The 17,561-nt window shown below is 40.0% G+C and overlaps 1 protein-coding gene across 1 annotated transcript in view; it reads right to left on the bottom strand.

Moving 5' to 3' along the window:
* The window catches only part of LOC131361393 (testis-expressed protein 2-like), a 36,699-nt gene that overhangs the window by 8,248 nt on the left and 10,890 nt on the right, over positions 1-17,561 (bottom strand). The window contains exons 3-8 of the mRNA XM_058402460.1: positions 8,625-10,132; positions 3,091-3,291; positions 2,583-2,898; positions 2,088-2,305; positions 1,288-1,437; positions 1-100 (exon numbers count right to left, since the gene is read on the bottom strand). Of these exons, the coding sequence (XP_058258443.1) occupies positions 1-100; positions 1,288-1,437; positions 2,088-2,305; positions 2,583-2,898; positions 3,091-3,291; positions 8,625-10,097 (2,458 nt within the window). The 5' untranslated portion in view covers positions 10,098-10,132. The remainder of the gene's footprint in view (positions 101-1,287; positions 1,438-2,087; positions 2,306-2,582; positions 2,899-3,090; positions 3,292-8,624; positions 10,133-17,561) is intronic.

The following is a 17,561-nucleotide window of genomic DNA, read 5'->3' as shown; positions in this document are numbered from 1 at the left end:
CCTGATGATCCACTGATGGCTGAGAGGCCCAAAGGATTCTGGGAGTGCAGGCGCCCATGTCGAGCTCAGTCAGCGTCAGCTCGTTCATGAAGTAAGGCAACTGAAGAAACACAACAACAATTATTCATTCAAAGCATCCAGACAAGAGCAACCAGAAACAGGTAAAACATAACAGGATGAACAGCTACAGGAAAACAATCAATAACAGGAGTGTGGATGAAGGCTGACACAAAACACGGTTACTGTGAAGGTGATTATTTTCATATAAATTCACCATTTGCCTCTAAAAGACATTTATTTTCAGCCCCCCCTCAAACCCCCACTGTTAAACATTAGAGCTTTTTTAGTTCCAGATATTTGTTCCTAGTCAATAGTCAGATAATTTATTTAGTGCCTCATTATATTGTTGATAAATGCATGCATGAGTCACATACGCTGATTTGCATGAAAGGAAAGATCATGATGTCTGAAAAACGACACTGTGCTAAACACGAGGTACCAAGAAATCCATGCGGAAGGAAAAACGCTAATAATATACATCGATCAGGCATAACATTATGACCACTGACAGGTGAAATGAATAACACTGACTATCTCCTCATCATGGCACCTGTTAGTGGGTGGGATATATTAGGCAGCAGGTGAACATTTTGTCCTCAAAGTTGATGTTAGAAGCAGGAAAAATGGGCAAGTGTAAGGATTTGAGCGAGTTTGACAAGGGCCTAATTGTGATGGCTAGATGACTGGATCAGAGCATCTCCAAAACTGCAGCTCTTGTGGGGTGTTCAGTGGTCAGTATCTATCAAAAGTGGCCCAAGGAAGGAACAGTGGTGAACCCGGAGACAGACAAGCTACTGTTGCTCAGATTGCTGAAGAAGTTAATGCTGGTTCTGATAGAAAGGTGTCAGAATACACAGTGCATGACAGGCCAGGGCTGTTTTGGCAGCAAAAAGAGAGACCAACACAATATTAGGCAGGTGGTCATAATGTTTTGCCTGACCGGTGTATGCCAGAGTTTTATTTCTTCCTGAACCAAAGCTAAAGAGTTTTGTTAAAATTTATAGCTTAATACCTCTAGTCAAAATGGAAATTATCCATCATTATACACAGATGTTGTGTAACCTTGGATTTACCATGACTGGGATTTTGCAGAACTTACAGTACTGTACCCTTCCCTTAAGTGCTTAACTGCCAGTAGGATAAACAGGAAAATATAAAAAGACACAGTGTACAAAGTACTCCTGGAAACACTATAAGATATGATTACTTTCCTCAACAAAAACTCACTCTGATTTTACTGAGCTTCATCTGGATCTTCTTAGACACCCAATCAGACCAGTACTGCTCCCTGAAGAAGTCCCACGCGATCCGGCCAATCAGAGCGTTCAGCCAGCTCACAGACACCTCCTCTTTTTCTTTTACTGGGCTGCTTGGCAACTGATTCACAGACAGAGACCAGAATCAATACATGTGTCTGGACGTATATGATCACTTAATGAGCATCGTTTTGGGGGAAAAAATCAAAAATAAGCAGAAACACACACTCACATTCATGCACACACTCATGTGACCTCTAAACACACTCATATGACCTCTTACCATCATGTGACCTTCATTTTTTTGTAGATGAAAAAAAGGAAGAAAAAAAATCCATCATAAAATCATCTAAAAAAAATAGTGTCAAGCTAAAAAAAAAAAAAAAAAAAAAAAAAAAAAATATATATATATATATATATATATATATATATATATATTTTTTATATAGAAATAAATAATTATATAGATATATTTTTTATATAGAAATATATTTGCTATAATATATATATATATATATATATATATATATATATATATATATATATATATTATATTATATAATTAGAAACTTTTTAGAAATATATTTGCTATAATATATATATATATATATATATATATATATATATATATATTATAGCAAATATATTTCTAAAAAGTTTCTAATTGGAACAAGGGGGCAGAAATATCATTTTATAATTTGTACACAATTAAAATTGCATGTACTGAGACAACTAAACCTACACACACGTACTCTTTTCCATGTGTTATACCTTTTTGCCCACCCCAGGGCTGCTGTGTGGGCTTTCTACTGGACTGGTGTTGGTACTGGTTGCTTTAGAAGTGCCGATGTAGTTGGCCATGTAGATACTGTAGTCCAATAGAGGCCTCTGTCTGGCGCTTACACTCGAATCCTTCTTAGCTGCCTGAGATGATAGGAGCTCATCCAGACTGCCTCGGCTACTGCTGCGGCTATGGGACAGCGCTGGGGCTACACACACACAAAAATATGCACTTTAAAATATCCTACTGAGCAGCGTTAATGGATATGACTTAAAGAGACGATGAATCTTGAGGAGACTCATACATTTATCAAATTTGATAGATGTCAACATCATGCACCAGTGTTAACTGTGATATTAAAACACTGACACACATAATCCTTACATTAACATGTATAATTGGACTGATTTTATGTGGCTCACTAAAGACATCTGTATTAATATTAAAATTAGTATTGACAGTGTGGGAGCAGCTCACACACTCACCACTCTTACTAGCTGGCAAGCTTGCTGTTCTCTTAGCCGCTTCAGATTTGAGTTTCGAGGCTAAAAGAATTCTCCGGAACCACTCCTCTTTTTCCCTTCCTGTTCTTCCAAACAAGTAGATGGTGGGCAGTTCACGGTCTGAACCCACCCTTCCTCCTTCCTGTGAACCCGCAATGTCTTGATTGTCCTTCTCTTCGTTGGCTCTGTCTGCTTCTGCTTTAGACATGAAGTCGTCCTGCTTGGCCAGTTCAATGCGTATCGGGTACTTCTTGTTCCACACCCGCTTCCTGGCCAGACTCTGGGGCACCAGGGACACCTGGAAGGAAGAAGAGGATTGTTTAAAATTAAACTGGCATCAAGGGGTAGGAAATAAACAACCTGGGCAATCCCTGCATTTTAAAAAATGTAACATATCACCAAACACCAAAAAACATTATGGACTGAGTTCACATGTCAATTTATGTGTAGCCATAGGAGAAGTTTGAAGCTTCAGTTCACACACCCCTACCTTGCTATCTGTAAGATCATAGATTTTCTGGCTGATATATGTGGCGTCTGGCCTGGGTTCATTGTAACTGGCTCGCCGGGCGATGTTCTTGTTGGGTTTGGAGATCCGCAAAGTGTTGCCTTCCAAGCGCACGAACACAGAGTGGGTCAGCGTTGCATGGTAGGTTTCCGGGTCGTAATTCTGAATCTCGTTCATCCAACCCTGCAGGAAGAAACCAACAAATTTAATTTCACTCATATATATATATATATATATATATATATATATATATATATATATATATATATATATATATATATATATATATAAAAACCGATCAGCCATAACATTATAACATTATAAGCACTGAGAGGTGAAGTGAATAATGCTGATGATCTCATCATGGCACCTGTTAGTGGGTGGGATATATTAGACAGCAAGTGAACATTTTGTCCTCAAAGTTGATGTGTTAGAAGCAGGAAAAATGGGCAAGTGTAAGGATTTGAGCGAGTTTGACAAGGACCAAATTGTGATGGCTAAATGACTGGATTCAGAGCATCTCCAAAACTGCAACTCTTGTGGGGTGTTCTCGGTCTGCAGTGGTCAGTATCTATCAAAAGTGGTCCAAGGAAGGGACAGTGGTGAACCGGAGACAGGGTCATGGACGGCCAAGGCTCATTGATGCACGTGGGGAGTGAAGGCTGAACCTGTGTGATCAAATCCAACAGACGAGCTACTGTTGCTCAAATTGCTGAAGAAGTTAATGCTGGTTCTGATAGAAAGGTGTCAGAATACACAGTGCAGGACGGGTCAGGGCTGTTTTGGCAGCAAAACACAATATTAGGCAGGTGGTCATAATGTTACGCCTGATCGGGATATATGACATAAATGAAGATAAGAATAGTGCTATTTGTACAGGATGAAACTTCCAGACGTGTGCCTGTTAATAATGTTGCCAGAGGACATCTGTAGTTATTACAGTTGATTCACACAGGACAAACAATCTCTGTGTAAATAACAGAGATATAAGAGCGAAAGTCCAGTTGTCACTCAGGGTTCACATTAAAGCGCATGTGTGTTCTATGCACACTTAACAATATTAACAAGAACTGTTTTGACCTTTATTATAAAAGTTTGTTTTAGGATTTCAATAACTTGCCTGATATCTTCTCTGACAAAAGGCTGTTTAACAGCATCTATATTTTATAGTACTTGTTTTCAGTTTGATTTTGCCAGATGACTAAGAGACCAAGCATGAAATGAAACCTCGGGATGTAAAATATTTTCCAACATATTACTTCATTACTTTACTTAACCAGCTGCATGGAACTCTTCTGCAGGTTCCAGCAAGGGTTTCAAGTGACTCTGGTTTTTCTTTTGCAGCTCTGAGATTATGAAATAAGCCTATCTATATTTTTTAATCATTATAAAGGCATTATAAAAGTTGATATTTTTGATATTTTTTTAATCATTATAAAGGCATGGCTGACATTTTCAAATCCGGTCTAAAAAACATATTTCTTTTACTAGTTGTTCAAGTCTTTTCATTAGTGGTTTAATGATTTTTATTATTTTATTCATTTGCCGAATGTATGATTGAGTCTAGTGTATACTTGACATTCATCTCTGAATGTGTTATATAAATAAAAGTGACGACTTTCAATCAGCTGGGTTTGTATGTTTATTCACCATGTGGCATGTTGTGAGCCCACATTAACCGACCAATCACAGCAAACATCCTCAACCAATCGGCTTTGAGCTTAAGTGCTGCAGGCCCGGTGGCAGGCCTTTTTTCTTCTTCAGAACTGGGGTATGCCCAAAGTTATGTATTAAGTGTATTATGTTGTGAGTATTTTGGGAAACCAGTACAGCCACATTTTCATGATGTTTTACTTATATGTAAGGACAACAACCTTCCAAACCAAGCTGCCAGTATAGAAGTTCAAATGTAATATTATATTTGGGCACCAAGTAGTAAGCCTTAGACTTTGTATCATAATTTGCTCTACTTTATCAAATCTCCCCATACAAAATCCACCACATCATCTTAATGTACAAATGTCATTAGGCTGCACACATGAAAGATTAAAAGCTAAACCTGAAAGTAAGTTTGCCTTTTGTGATTCATGTCTCAGCAGACCGCAACACTGACACTCCCACGTTTCAGGATGAGCGCAAGTTGCAAAGAGTCAAACCAACGTGTGACTTGTGCAACGAACATGATGAAACATGGGGACACTTTAGTCTGCAAAATCACAAGACTTAAATCTTACAGATAATTTGTGGGGATATTTGTACTGAATACAAATTCTCTACGTGATAGGACTGTCTGGGGAGTTTATATCACTGTACCACGCTGTATCACTTTATATATTTGCTGAACATTAACCGTTTCTCACCCTGAGGTAGAAGTGACCACCAGTAAGAAGTGTCTGGGGTGTTTTTGTGGCAATATCGTGCTAGAGGTTCAAGGATGCTAGACCTAGACAGTTCTCTTTAGAAGCAATGAAATGTCTGCTTTCTAACAGATCAAGAAGAAGAAGCCTTTAGTCGTCATATATATATATATATACACACACAGTCTTATGCAAAAGTTTAGGCACCCCTTGATAAATAACAGATTTTGGTGATTTTTTAATTGAAAAGATGTTAACACAGTCTCTCTTGGAAATGGAAAAATGCACAATATTTTCAGCAAACATTGATGCATAGTTACTTCTTATGCCATAAATTGAACAAAGATAAAAAATAAAAACATTATTGTGGCACTGTGCAAAAGTTTGGGCACCCTACATAATCAGTACTTAGTAACACCTCCTCTGGCAGATGCAAGCAAGCAAGCTAGCATGCAAACGCTTTTTATAGCCAGCTAAAAGTCTTTCAGTTCTTGTACTTGGGATTTTCTCCCATTCTTCCTTGCAAAAGGCTTCTAGTTCTGTAATATTCTTTGGTCGTCTTGCATGCACAGCTCTTTTAAGATCTACCCACAAATTTTCAATGATGTTTAAATCAGGGGACTGTGATGGCCATTCCAAAACCTTCAGCTTGCGTCTCTTTAGGTATTCCATAGTGGATTTCGAGGTATGTTTAGGATCATTGTCCTGTTGTAGAAGCCATCCTCTTTTCAGCTTCAACTTTTTTACAGATGGTGTGATGTTTGCTTCCAGAATTTGCTGGTATTTATTGGAATCCATTCTTCCCTCCACCCGTGCAGTGTTTCCTGTGCCACTGGCTGCAACACAACCCCAAAGCATGATAGATCCACCCCCATGCTTAATAGTTGGCAAGGTGTTCTTTTCGTGAAATGCTGCTCCTTTTTTTCTCCAAACATGCCTTTGCTGATTGTGGCCAAAGAGTTCTATTTTAACTTCATCAGTCCACAGCACTTGTTTCCAAAACGCATCAGGCTTCTGTAGATGTTCTGTTGCATACTTCTGACGTTGGATTTTATGATGGGGACGCAGGTAAGGTTTTCTTCTGCTGACTCTTCCATGAAGGTCTTGTCTGTGCAAGCATCGCTGCACAGTGGAACGGTGCACCACCACTCCTGAGTCTGCTAAATCTTCCTGCAGGTTTTTTGCAGTCAAATGGGGGTTTTGATTTGTCTTTCTGACCAGCATACGAGCCGTTCTCTCCGAGAGTTTTCTTGGTCTTCCAGATCTCATCTTGACCTCCACAGTTCCCCTGAACTGCCATCTCTTAATTACATTTCTCACTGTGGAAACTGCAAGCTGACAACGCTTTGCTATCTTCTTGTAGCCTTCTCCTGCATTGTGGGCATCAATAACTTTCATTTTCAGAGTCTTACACAGCTGCTTAGAGGAACCCATGGTTGTTGAGTATCCGCAAGTGTTTGCACAAGATTTGAAGAGTCAAAGTATTTGTAAAGCTTTGAAATTGGCATTTACTAATGACAGCTGTTGCCATGCATCAGATCTAATGAGCTGATTAAGGTCTGAAACCTTGTAAAAAGAATCTGAGACTCTGGAACTCTTAGAGTGCCCAAACTTTTGCACAGTGCCATAATAATGTTTTTATTTTTTATTTTTGTTCAATTTATGGCATAAGAAGTAACTATGCATCAATGTTTGCTGAAAATATTGTGCATTTTTTCCATTTCCAAGAGAGACTGTGTTAACATCTTTTCAATTAAAAAATCACCAAAATCTGTTATATATATATATATATATATATATATATATATATATATATATATATATATATATATATATATATATATATATATATACACACACACACACACACATATATATACACACTATATTGCCAAAAGTATTCGCTCACCTGCCTTGACTCGCATATGAACTTAAGTGACATCCCGTTCCTAATCCATAGGGTTCAATATGACGTCGGTCCACCCTTTGCAGCTATAACAGCTTCAACTCTTCTGGGAAGGCTGTCCACAAGGTTTAGGAGTGTGTTTATGGGAATTTTTGACCATTCTTCCAGAAGCGCATTTGTGAGGTCACACACTGATGTTGGACGAGAAGGCCTGGCTCTCAGTCTCCGCTCTAATTCATCCTAAAGGTGTTCTATCGGGTTGAGGTCAGGACTCTGTGCAGGCCAGTCAAGTTCATCCACACCAGACTCTGTCATCCATGTCTTTATGGACCTTGCTTTGTGCACTGGTGCACAGTCATATTGGAAGAGGAAGGGGCCAGCTTCCTCTTCCAATATGGAAGTTCCAGAGAACGCATCTCCACTGCTCTAGAGTCCAGTGGCGGCGTGCTTTACACCACTGCATCCGACGCTTTGCATTGCACTTGGTGATGTATGGCTTGGATGCAGTTGCTCGGCCATGGAAACCCTTTCCATGAAGCTCTCTGCGCACTGTTCTTGAGCTAATCTGAAGGCCACATGAAGTTTGGAGGTCTGTAGCGATTGACTCTGCAGAAAGTTGGCGACCTCTTCGCACTATGTGCCTCAGCATCCGCTGACCCCGCTCCGTCAGTTTACGTGGCCTACCACTTCGTGGCTGAGTTGCTGTCGTTTCCAAACACTTCCACGTTCTTATAATACAGCCGACAGTTGACTGTGGAATATTTAGGAGCGAGGAAATTTCACGACTGGATTTGCTGCACAGGTGGCATCCTATCACAGTTCCACGCTGGAATTCACTGAGCTCCTGAGAGCGACCCATTCTTTCACAAATGTTTGTAAAAACAGTCTGCATGCCTAGGTGCTTGATTTTATACACCTGTGGCCATGGAAGTGATTGGAACACCTGATTCTGATTATTTGGATGGGTGAGCGAATACTTTTGGCAATATAGTGTAATATATATACACACACACACACACACACACACTACAGCACAGTGAAATAATTTTCTTTGCATAGGTTTCATTGCAGGGTTAGGAACAGAGAGGGTTAAGGGCCCAACAGTGGCAGCTTGGCAGTGCTGGGGCTGACCATCTGCTCAGTAACCCTGAGCCTTGATTGTTTGAGCAACTCGCTAACAGTAAAATAAACAATGTGCCAAACTAATAATTTCTTTCCTAAACAATAAACTACTTTTCAGAGAGAAGACCTACCTTGAAGATGCCCGGCTCTTTAATATCCAGCTGTGCCACGTTCCACAGATCCCTCTGCGCCCTTGAACGTCTAATCTTTGGTTGCTTTGGGCCCGTTAGCCAAACTACACCAATGGCTAGCATGAACCCTAGTGCTACACCCAGCAACATTCCTCCGAGGTAAGCGGGCAAAGGTAGAATAAAGTACCCATAGGTAATGATGGTCAGCGCTAACAAAGTCTTATGTGGAACACTACATGCTGATACCAACTCCATTTCATCTTCACTGATCCTTGTGCTTTGACTAGCAGGTTTGGAAGAACTGCTTCCAGACTTCCTGCACTCAGTATGATCAACCTGCACCTCTGTATCCACAGACAACTCAAATTCATCACTGTAAAGTTCACAGAACTCTTCGTCATCCTGTTTGGCAAGTGCAGACATTGAGCACTTGTCCAATCCCAGAGAGGAAGGACAAGCTTTGGCAGTCTTGCTTTCAGCACCTGAGGCCAGCTCAGTTGCTTCTGGAGTAACACCTTCACTATCCAGGTCACCTTCTTCTTCCTTGATACTGTAATTATTGTTGCTTTCAAGATGGCCATTTAGAGCGGAAAAACTGGTCAATTCTGTGACACTGGATGAAAGAGGTTTAGGTTTATAAATAGTTTCATCTCCAATAAACTTGCTAATCAAGTGCAAAGGCTCTGAAATGGCTTCTGAAAGACGCCGTTTCGTGTCTTCAATGCGGGCCTCCACCTCCGACACCTTGAAGGAGAAGGTACGGTTGTCAGGTGAGGTTAATGGAGATGATGGAGCGGTTTTGGAGTCTCCTGCACTTGTTGTCATTCGGGGTTGAGTAAACTGTTTGAAGAGGTGCAGGTTGAGGCGGGAGTCTGAAGAGCGGTTTGATCCAGAGGGCTCCTGGGTTGTGTCTGTAGACAAAGATTTGACCAGATTCTTCATCAACTGCCGATGGCGCAAAGAAGGAGGAGCGGGGACACCTTCCCGGGGCTCAAAATCTGTAGACAATGACTTCATGAGGTTGAGAAAGGCCTTATCCATTGAGGGAAGTGACACCGATTTGGAAGGTGAGGAGTTTGTGGAGCCTGATGAGGATCCTGCCCCCTTTGTAGGCTCAGCAGGAGCAAAACTGTGTTCCTGTTTATTAGTGTTCTGTTGACCTGACATGGCTGAAAGGGACTCGGCAACAACGTTACCGTCGGGATTCATCTCTGTATCTCCTTCAAGAACAAGGTCTTCACTTGCTTCCAAAGCAGTTACTACTCCTTGACTGTTCGTCACTGCATCATCCGGCAGGTCTAATGGTCCATATATGCCTTCTTCCTCCTGATCCTCTTCCTTGCCCATTGCAGAGAAATGGATGGTAATGGTCTCTCGGGATAGCGAGCGCTGCACATTTAGTTTTGGAGCAGAAGATGGCCTTAGAGATGAGAGCAGGGGTCGATCAGCATGACCATCCTGTCTGCTAGCCATCACGGTGCTCCTGTTGTCTCAGAGCCTGCACAGTACTGAGAGACCAGAAACAAAACTTGGGTAAGAGGAAATCAAATCTAATTAACAAAAATATATACAAACTATAAAATACATACATATATACTTTGAATAAAAGAGAAAAAAACACAAGTCATCAAGCAAGTGAAAAACCTTGATATTTTTTAAAGTGCACTTCATCCAAGAGAACAATTCTAGTTATTTGGTATAGGTCTGTTATTTGTTAAAAAGGCAGCATGATCAAATAAAGCCACTCATCACCCTTATAGACTGACTCGAGAATTAACGCCACTTAAACCAGGCTCAGTGTATCGATCGCGAGTGCACTTACTGGCAATTTTCAGATTGTATTGCACTGAAATCAATCCTCAGGTCAGAAAACCGGGCCATTTTAGACGAAGCTGAAAGCACAGTGGAGAAATGCTTTGAAATTCTACGAACATGTGGGGACATGTGTGTTGTTGTTATGAAGAAGAATCCCCCGCTGTAATTTCTAAAGTGATGCCGTGACCTTTGCTTTTTAATCATCTTCCTAATCCCACATGTTATCTGCAAACGGTCTTCACCAACCGTTATAAACCACAACATTTTTTTTTCTTCCATTTGAGAAACGCACTTAGTGGTGGAGATGACGCCAGAGCCACTCTCAAAAAAAAAAGATAAAAGATATTAAGGGCCTTGAAGTTACACATATTACACTACATGCAGACAAACAACCACGAACCAACCACGGTGTGAGGAGGAGGATAGTTGGATCGGATTATCAGAAGCGATCTACTGATAAATAGTAATCTGTGTGGAAATTAAATGGTGCAAAGGAAACGTTTCTCACTATCTACTAATACCCCATTATGTAATTGTTTTGTAATGGACAATAAACATGTTTAGCTTCAGCTCAGATAAGAGCAACCACAGCAAAGGACAGTACTGACCTGCTTATGATCTATTTCAATATCGAACAAAGTGTCATAATTTCAATTCGCTTTTCTACTGAAAATTATACTCCATCCAAGCTAAAAAAAAAAAGCATTGCAAATATGTAACCTCTGACCTGTAATTCATCTAAAATTCTTTGTGGAAACCACACAGTAACCGTAAACTGCCCTGTAAGGGTGTGTATTTATTCAGCTGTGGTAATACATCCCCCAAGCCTTAACAGATGATTTCGGACATTGTTCTTTATGGTAGGAGGTAACAGCCATGGTATATTTTATGATGTGGTGTCCTAAATGTAAATTTGTGCAAAAGTATCTGGACAGCTTAGACAGCCACCTTAGAAAAGAGTTGCTTTATACTGGAAAAAAAATTGGCACTAACTCTCCCCCTAGGAAGTAATGACATCTTTCCCAATATTAAGTGTACAACAGATCTTTAGAGATGTGTGAGCATTACCGGTCTGAGGGTTAAATCATAGGAGACACTTATATAGACCCCTAGCTTATTAGACAAGGCCTAATTGCTTTACCTCCCTATTTATTTACCTCCAGCTTTATCCTGGTAATGATCGCCTCAAACTTGTCCAATAAATACTAGCTGTCAGATGAGATTACATCCTGGATTGGATGCCAGTCAGTCACCAATATCTCTTAAACCATTTACATCACTATTCATCTATTTGTTATCAAAATGTTCAACCTCTAAACAGAGCAATTAAACTTGGAAAACCTCAGAAACAATATTAAAACCAATCAGAGGATCCCTGCCTCCCTTTTTGATACAGTACTCTGATATCTGGTCAGCATAAATTTAGACCTTTCTTTTTTAATATCTTTTCTTTCAATTACTAAGCCCCTTTTTTTTTTAAAATAGTCTTTCATTATTTAATAAATCTCATCAAAACGACTATCCACAATGAGCAGGAGTGAATAGATCAAGACCTGAGATGCCCCTGAAACCAGACTCTCCACAGATGAAAGAAAAATAACATTTGATGTATTATCCAGAGCAGAGAAACTGACTCGGTTTTCAATGACGTTAGATCTGTGCTCAAACTGAAAGCACCCGATTAGACCCTAATATCATAATGGGATATCGATACGCCTTTGTTTTTCTTAATCACTGTCAATTCATATTCTGACTGTTCAGACGGAAAGATCTTTCAGCTTAAGGATGCTGAGAGAGTCATTATAATTCAAGTCCCTGGGGTTAAAAGTTGGGGTTAAAAGTTGGGGTTAAAACCACAAACCTCAAACCAGCTACTTAAATTAAAGAGCCTTGTCCTCATTCAACTCAGCACTTAGAGACCAAGTGTGTAAGAACAGGACAATTACTAAATTGTACCAGAGTCACATTAGACAGTGCTCTTACCCCAGATGTTAATTAATTATCCAAGCCTGATGTTTGCTTCTTTAGATCGGACTTGAGATTGAAAACTGATAAAGAAGGGGTGCTTATATACGCGTGTTTAAATGACTAAACACATAGTTCATCATCACATGAAGAAGTGATTAAACATGAGCAAAACATGTTGATGGGCTGAAAAAATATCCTTATTACCTCATGGTTGTAGTCATGTGCTGTTTAACGCTGTTTAATACTTTTTAAAAACAATTATCCTATATGCGAAATCCAGCTCACTATGGATTTCGTTAACATCCCACTGACCCACCTCTATAGCCGGACAATGCCCATTTACTGTAGTTAATAAATCTCTGATCGTGATCGAATCATTACATCACTGAATCAAGCATTTATTTAGTCTGAATTACTAAAAACACAAGTTTCACATCCAGCATCAGTGCCCGGTAGCCCTGCCTCTCTTCAGCTACGTAAGCTAAGCTGCGAGTGTTGAGCATGTGAAGTGTCCAACATTCCACACTTCAAGTGCACTTGGTGTTTTCAGTGTGAACACACTATTCACGTTGTTTATACTATACAACGGCGTGGAATAGTGCATGAGTATGTGATTTGTGATGCTGCTGTAGTCATGGAGTCACACTTTGTTACAATACCGCTAACAGCTGACCGTGAAATATTTAGTAGTGAGGAAATGGAAGTGGTTGGTACACCTGAATTCAATGATTTTGGAGGAGTGTCCCAAAACTTTTGGCAATATAGTGTAAGTTACATTTCCAAACACTGTGTGGATATTGTTACCACACTTTTTATTAAGGAAATCGCACTCATCATTTTTGTGTGTAAATACTGTGATTTAGGCTCCACATGACTCGCACGTCAGGCTAACACGCTCCCAAACGCCCTTATCATCCTTTAACCATAGTGACAAAAGCAAACTCACTTCAGCATTATCACATGATAGAGGGAGCTGTGGGTCACGAGTACAATAGCACTATTCTTCAGCTATAAAACAAGCTGCCAAAGCACAGCCTCGTTTTCACACACTGCTACAGTCTGAGCTGGCCTTAATTCTGTCGGTCTCCAAGGGCACGCACAAACAAAATACACAGCGAACATATGAAGTGTTAATTAAGAATTTGCTCGTTCCAATACGCAACTGTAGAACCTAATCTACTTATAACTTATCTACTTATAAAAAAAAAACACACATGCACACTCAATATGAGTGTCAAATGAAACCTTTTCTTTTCCTCACACATTATTGAGCACTACTGCCCGATACAGAACATCTGACCAATCAGGACCAAGTATTCACAGCACTGTGGTGTAACTGCCTTTATATCGGATTAACCCCGATACATTACGCTGATACTGATTGACTTAATGGCAGGGTCACTTTAATTACAGCACTGTGTTAATCTACTGAGCTCATCTCATTACGACAGAAAACAGATAAACCACCACCGTTCACTCCACACACACACACACACACGATTTCAAAACAGACTGATTAGTTATCCATTCGTATAAACAAGGAATCTAACATGTACTTATGACCTCAGCATTTTTCTCTGGTATTCCACACTGACAGGTTTGACATCCAGACACAGAGAGAGCATCATGGGATAGTAAAAAGGAATGACAAGAATGACATGTAGTTCTTCTTATCTGAAAAATAACAGGCTCGTATAACAAAATGTAGCATTGTGAAACTTCTCGAGCAAAATAGTGACCTCTCCTGCCGTTTACCAAAACGGTTCACGCTGTTTTTTAATCACACCAATCGTCCATCTAAATTCACGCTGTTTCGTCGGTGCCATCAATGCGACAGCATCCACGGAGTAGATCATTTTAACAAGACAAATAAATCATCTATTCAGCAAAAAACAAAAACAAGTTTATTAAGAACACCAGTACATTATGGCACTTATATAATCAGCCAATCATGTGAGAGCAAAGCATTGTATAAAACTGTACATGCATTTTGGCTATTTCCTTTTTTTTGTTTTTTTAATGGGAACTAAAAATGCTGAATGGTCTGCGCACACACACACACACACACACACACACACAAACTAACAGCTACATAATATGCTAAGTTATATGTTATTTATTTGTAAATTAAATGTTAATGCAACACTCAGAGTTAAAGACAAACCTTTAGCTATCTGTCAAAGATAATCTGTTGTGTATTTGCTGACTAACAAAAACCACTTCTGCACAGGTTTAATAAACCAATCAGTAGCTCAGACATTATCAGTCAGTTGACCCAATGTTTCACAGCTTTCCGTTGTGGGGTTGGATTGTGCTAAACAGGAGGTTAGGAAATTGTGCAATCTTAGTACTGGCTTAATGTCTTGCAAGCTCCTTAGGAATTCTGTCAGAGCTAAAACAACCAAATGTTTTATTTGTTTTAAAATGTTCTAGCATGATCTAAATTCTTTGAAAAAAGTCATCCACAGGAAGCCAGTCTGAGCTGGAAAGTGAAGCAGGGTTAAAGTCACCACCATCAATACTGACATTCCCACTCGGGATTGAAGACTTAACCTGGCTGAGCCGCTCTGTAATCCTGATCGCTTGGGCCGACGTTTATCGGGCTAGTGTGTGAAAGAGGATCAAGTGGAGTTTACTCTAATGCAGTGGCTCTTAAGAACAGCCCCAGGCACCACCGCACACTCTGCACACGCATCTTTCTCCAGGTAACCATCAAACCACCGGTCAGTGCCGTTCTAACACAGATGACGGGTGAAAAGGTTTACCTTACACAGGTTGTGATATTTACATCATTGCACTGATTCCCACCAGTTTTCCCCTCATGCTTTAATCCCAGTAAAGGAAGAGTGGGATTGAGAAGTGAATACATCCCCTTAAAAAAACATTCAAGCACTGGATTGATCACAAAATGGATCTTTCCCACCGAGACTGCATTTTTATCTCTCAAGCACCATAAGAAATCCTTCCTTTGTCCTCCTAACCATGTTCAAACGCTGGTATTTCCACTGTTGCTTCATCAACTTGCTCATGACCCAGATTTCTCTAAAGCTGCCTGGGCAAGATCCCAGCAAACATGTTCTAAATGTCTACATTTTCATATGCAATAGTATCTTACATTTATGATACCGTACATTCAAGAGTTGCCAAATCATTCATTAGCTCTTCGTTCAAAGCTCCCTTGTGTAACCAAGTCTCATGTTTTTGCTTGCCTGGAGCCTTATCACAGTAACTAAGCTAAAACGCTTGAACGTAATTGAACTCAAACCTACGAGGAGTTAATTATGTGTATTAATACTGACTAGGGAAAACAATCGAGGGTTTGAGTCCCTTGGAGGAAGGGACGACTTTAAATAACCACTATTTATCTTTGCCTGATGAGGTCTCTGGTGATGAAGACTTGTGTTCACATCCAAAAAAAAAGGCAGAAAATCTGATGAACATTTCAGAGCCGTTTTTTTTCGTTATTTGAGTCTGAATAGCGTCTGTGTGTGCTAACATTAAGTTATATAACAGCTTCGGTGTAGTCACCGTTTCCCCAGCTCTTCATTTTCCTGATTCTGGATCGAGATCGTCAAGCATTTGTTCAGGCTCACTGATAGAGTTAGGGTGGATTTTATATTCTTGTTGTGGGTGTTGGGATAAAAAGCCCAGAACAGACAAGATGGGAAGGTTCATGGAGCTTCATTCTGGTCAGATTTTAATGGTGGTTTCAGTAATGACTGTATTTGAACACACAGAACCAGCAAAGTCCATTTGATTTGGGGGACATCAAACATTCATAGACATCAGACAATCATAAACATGTGCTAACAATAACTACTTGATTGGTTAATAGTGTTTGTCCAGGCAGACAGGACTGGACAGACTGTCTTTGAGAACAAGAATTTGATCAAAAAAAGAATTAATCCAGTCCTGAACACACTTCTAAACCACTTTTTGTGGCTTGCATAGACAACTGGAGCTTTTCACGTATATAAAAAAAAAAAGTTATTAGGTGAAAGAAAAACATAGAGACTTTTTTCCTCTTGTTGCTGGACAAAAAACAGTAGTGACCATTATATCAAGAACTGAATTAGGCAATGTTCATGTAAATGAAAAACTGAAAAAAGCCTGGATATGCAACATGTTCCTCCTGGGCAGTAAAAATAAAAAGAAGTGGACACTGATTTAAGTTTTAGTTTTAGTTTTCAGTTTCCTAAAAAAAAATTTTTTTTGCACCTGCACATAAAGTAGGACCTAAAAAACTTTATAAAACTGAATAAAAATTCAGTGCTGGGAAATGGGATAGATAAATGTATAAAAGTGTGTCTCCAGACTCCTGCTTTGCTCACACAGGCTCTTTTGTAAAAGGACATCATGTAATAGAGCGAAAAAATTACCAAACTGGTAATAAAGCATGTCACTGCCCTGCCAACAACCAGACGAGAGAATAATACCCAGGGTTATAATCGTTCCAGTTATGTGGATCAGGAACCGAGGACTAGAGAGAGAGACAGCGAGAGAGAGAGAGAGGGAGAGGGAGAGGGAGAGAGAGACCTCTAATGAATACATATTCAGCCTGTTTATCTTAAATTACACATGACTGCTGTTTGAAACACACTGAAAATAATAAAAAAGAAGAAGAAATAGCTTTTATTTGTCACATATACATTACTGCACAGTGAAATTCTTTCTTCGCATATCCCAGCCTTGGAGGTTGGGGTCAGACTGCAGGGTCAGCCATGATACAGCACCCCTGGAGCAGAGAGGGTTAAGGGCCTTGCTCAAGGGCCCAACAGTGGCAACTTGGCAGTGCTGGGCCTTGAACCCCTGATCTTCCGGTCAACGACCCAGAGCCTTAACCACTTGAGCCACCACCTCCCCAATTTTTTTTTTTGCACCTTCATACAATTATCCAATTACCCAATCATGCAGGAACAACACAATGAACACAATCATGCAGGTTTGTAGCTACACTATACTACCAAAGGTTTTGGGACACTCCGCCAAATCACTGAATTCAGGTGTTGTTTTTCAGGGGTTGGGCTCGGCCCATTAGTTTCAGTGAAAGGAACTCTTAATGCTTCAGCATACCAAGACATTTTGGACAATTTCATGCTCCCAATTTTGTGGAAACAGTTTGGGGATCACCCCTTCCTGTTCCAACATGACTGT

Source organism: Hemibagrus wyckioides, linkage group LG11 (assembly GCF_019097595.1).
Source record: "Hemibagrus wyckioides isolate EC202008001 linkage group LG11, SWU_Hwy_1.0, whole genome shotgun sequence".
Lineage (NCBI taxonomy): Eukaryota > Metazoa > Chordata > Actinopteri > Siluriformes > Bagridae > Hemibagrus > Hemibagrus wyckioides.
This window is presented reverse-complemented; position numbering and strand designations above follow the sequence as displayed.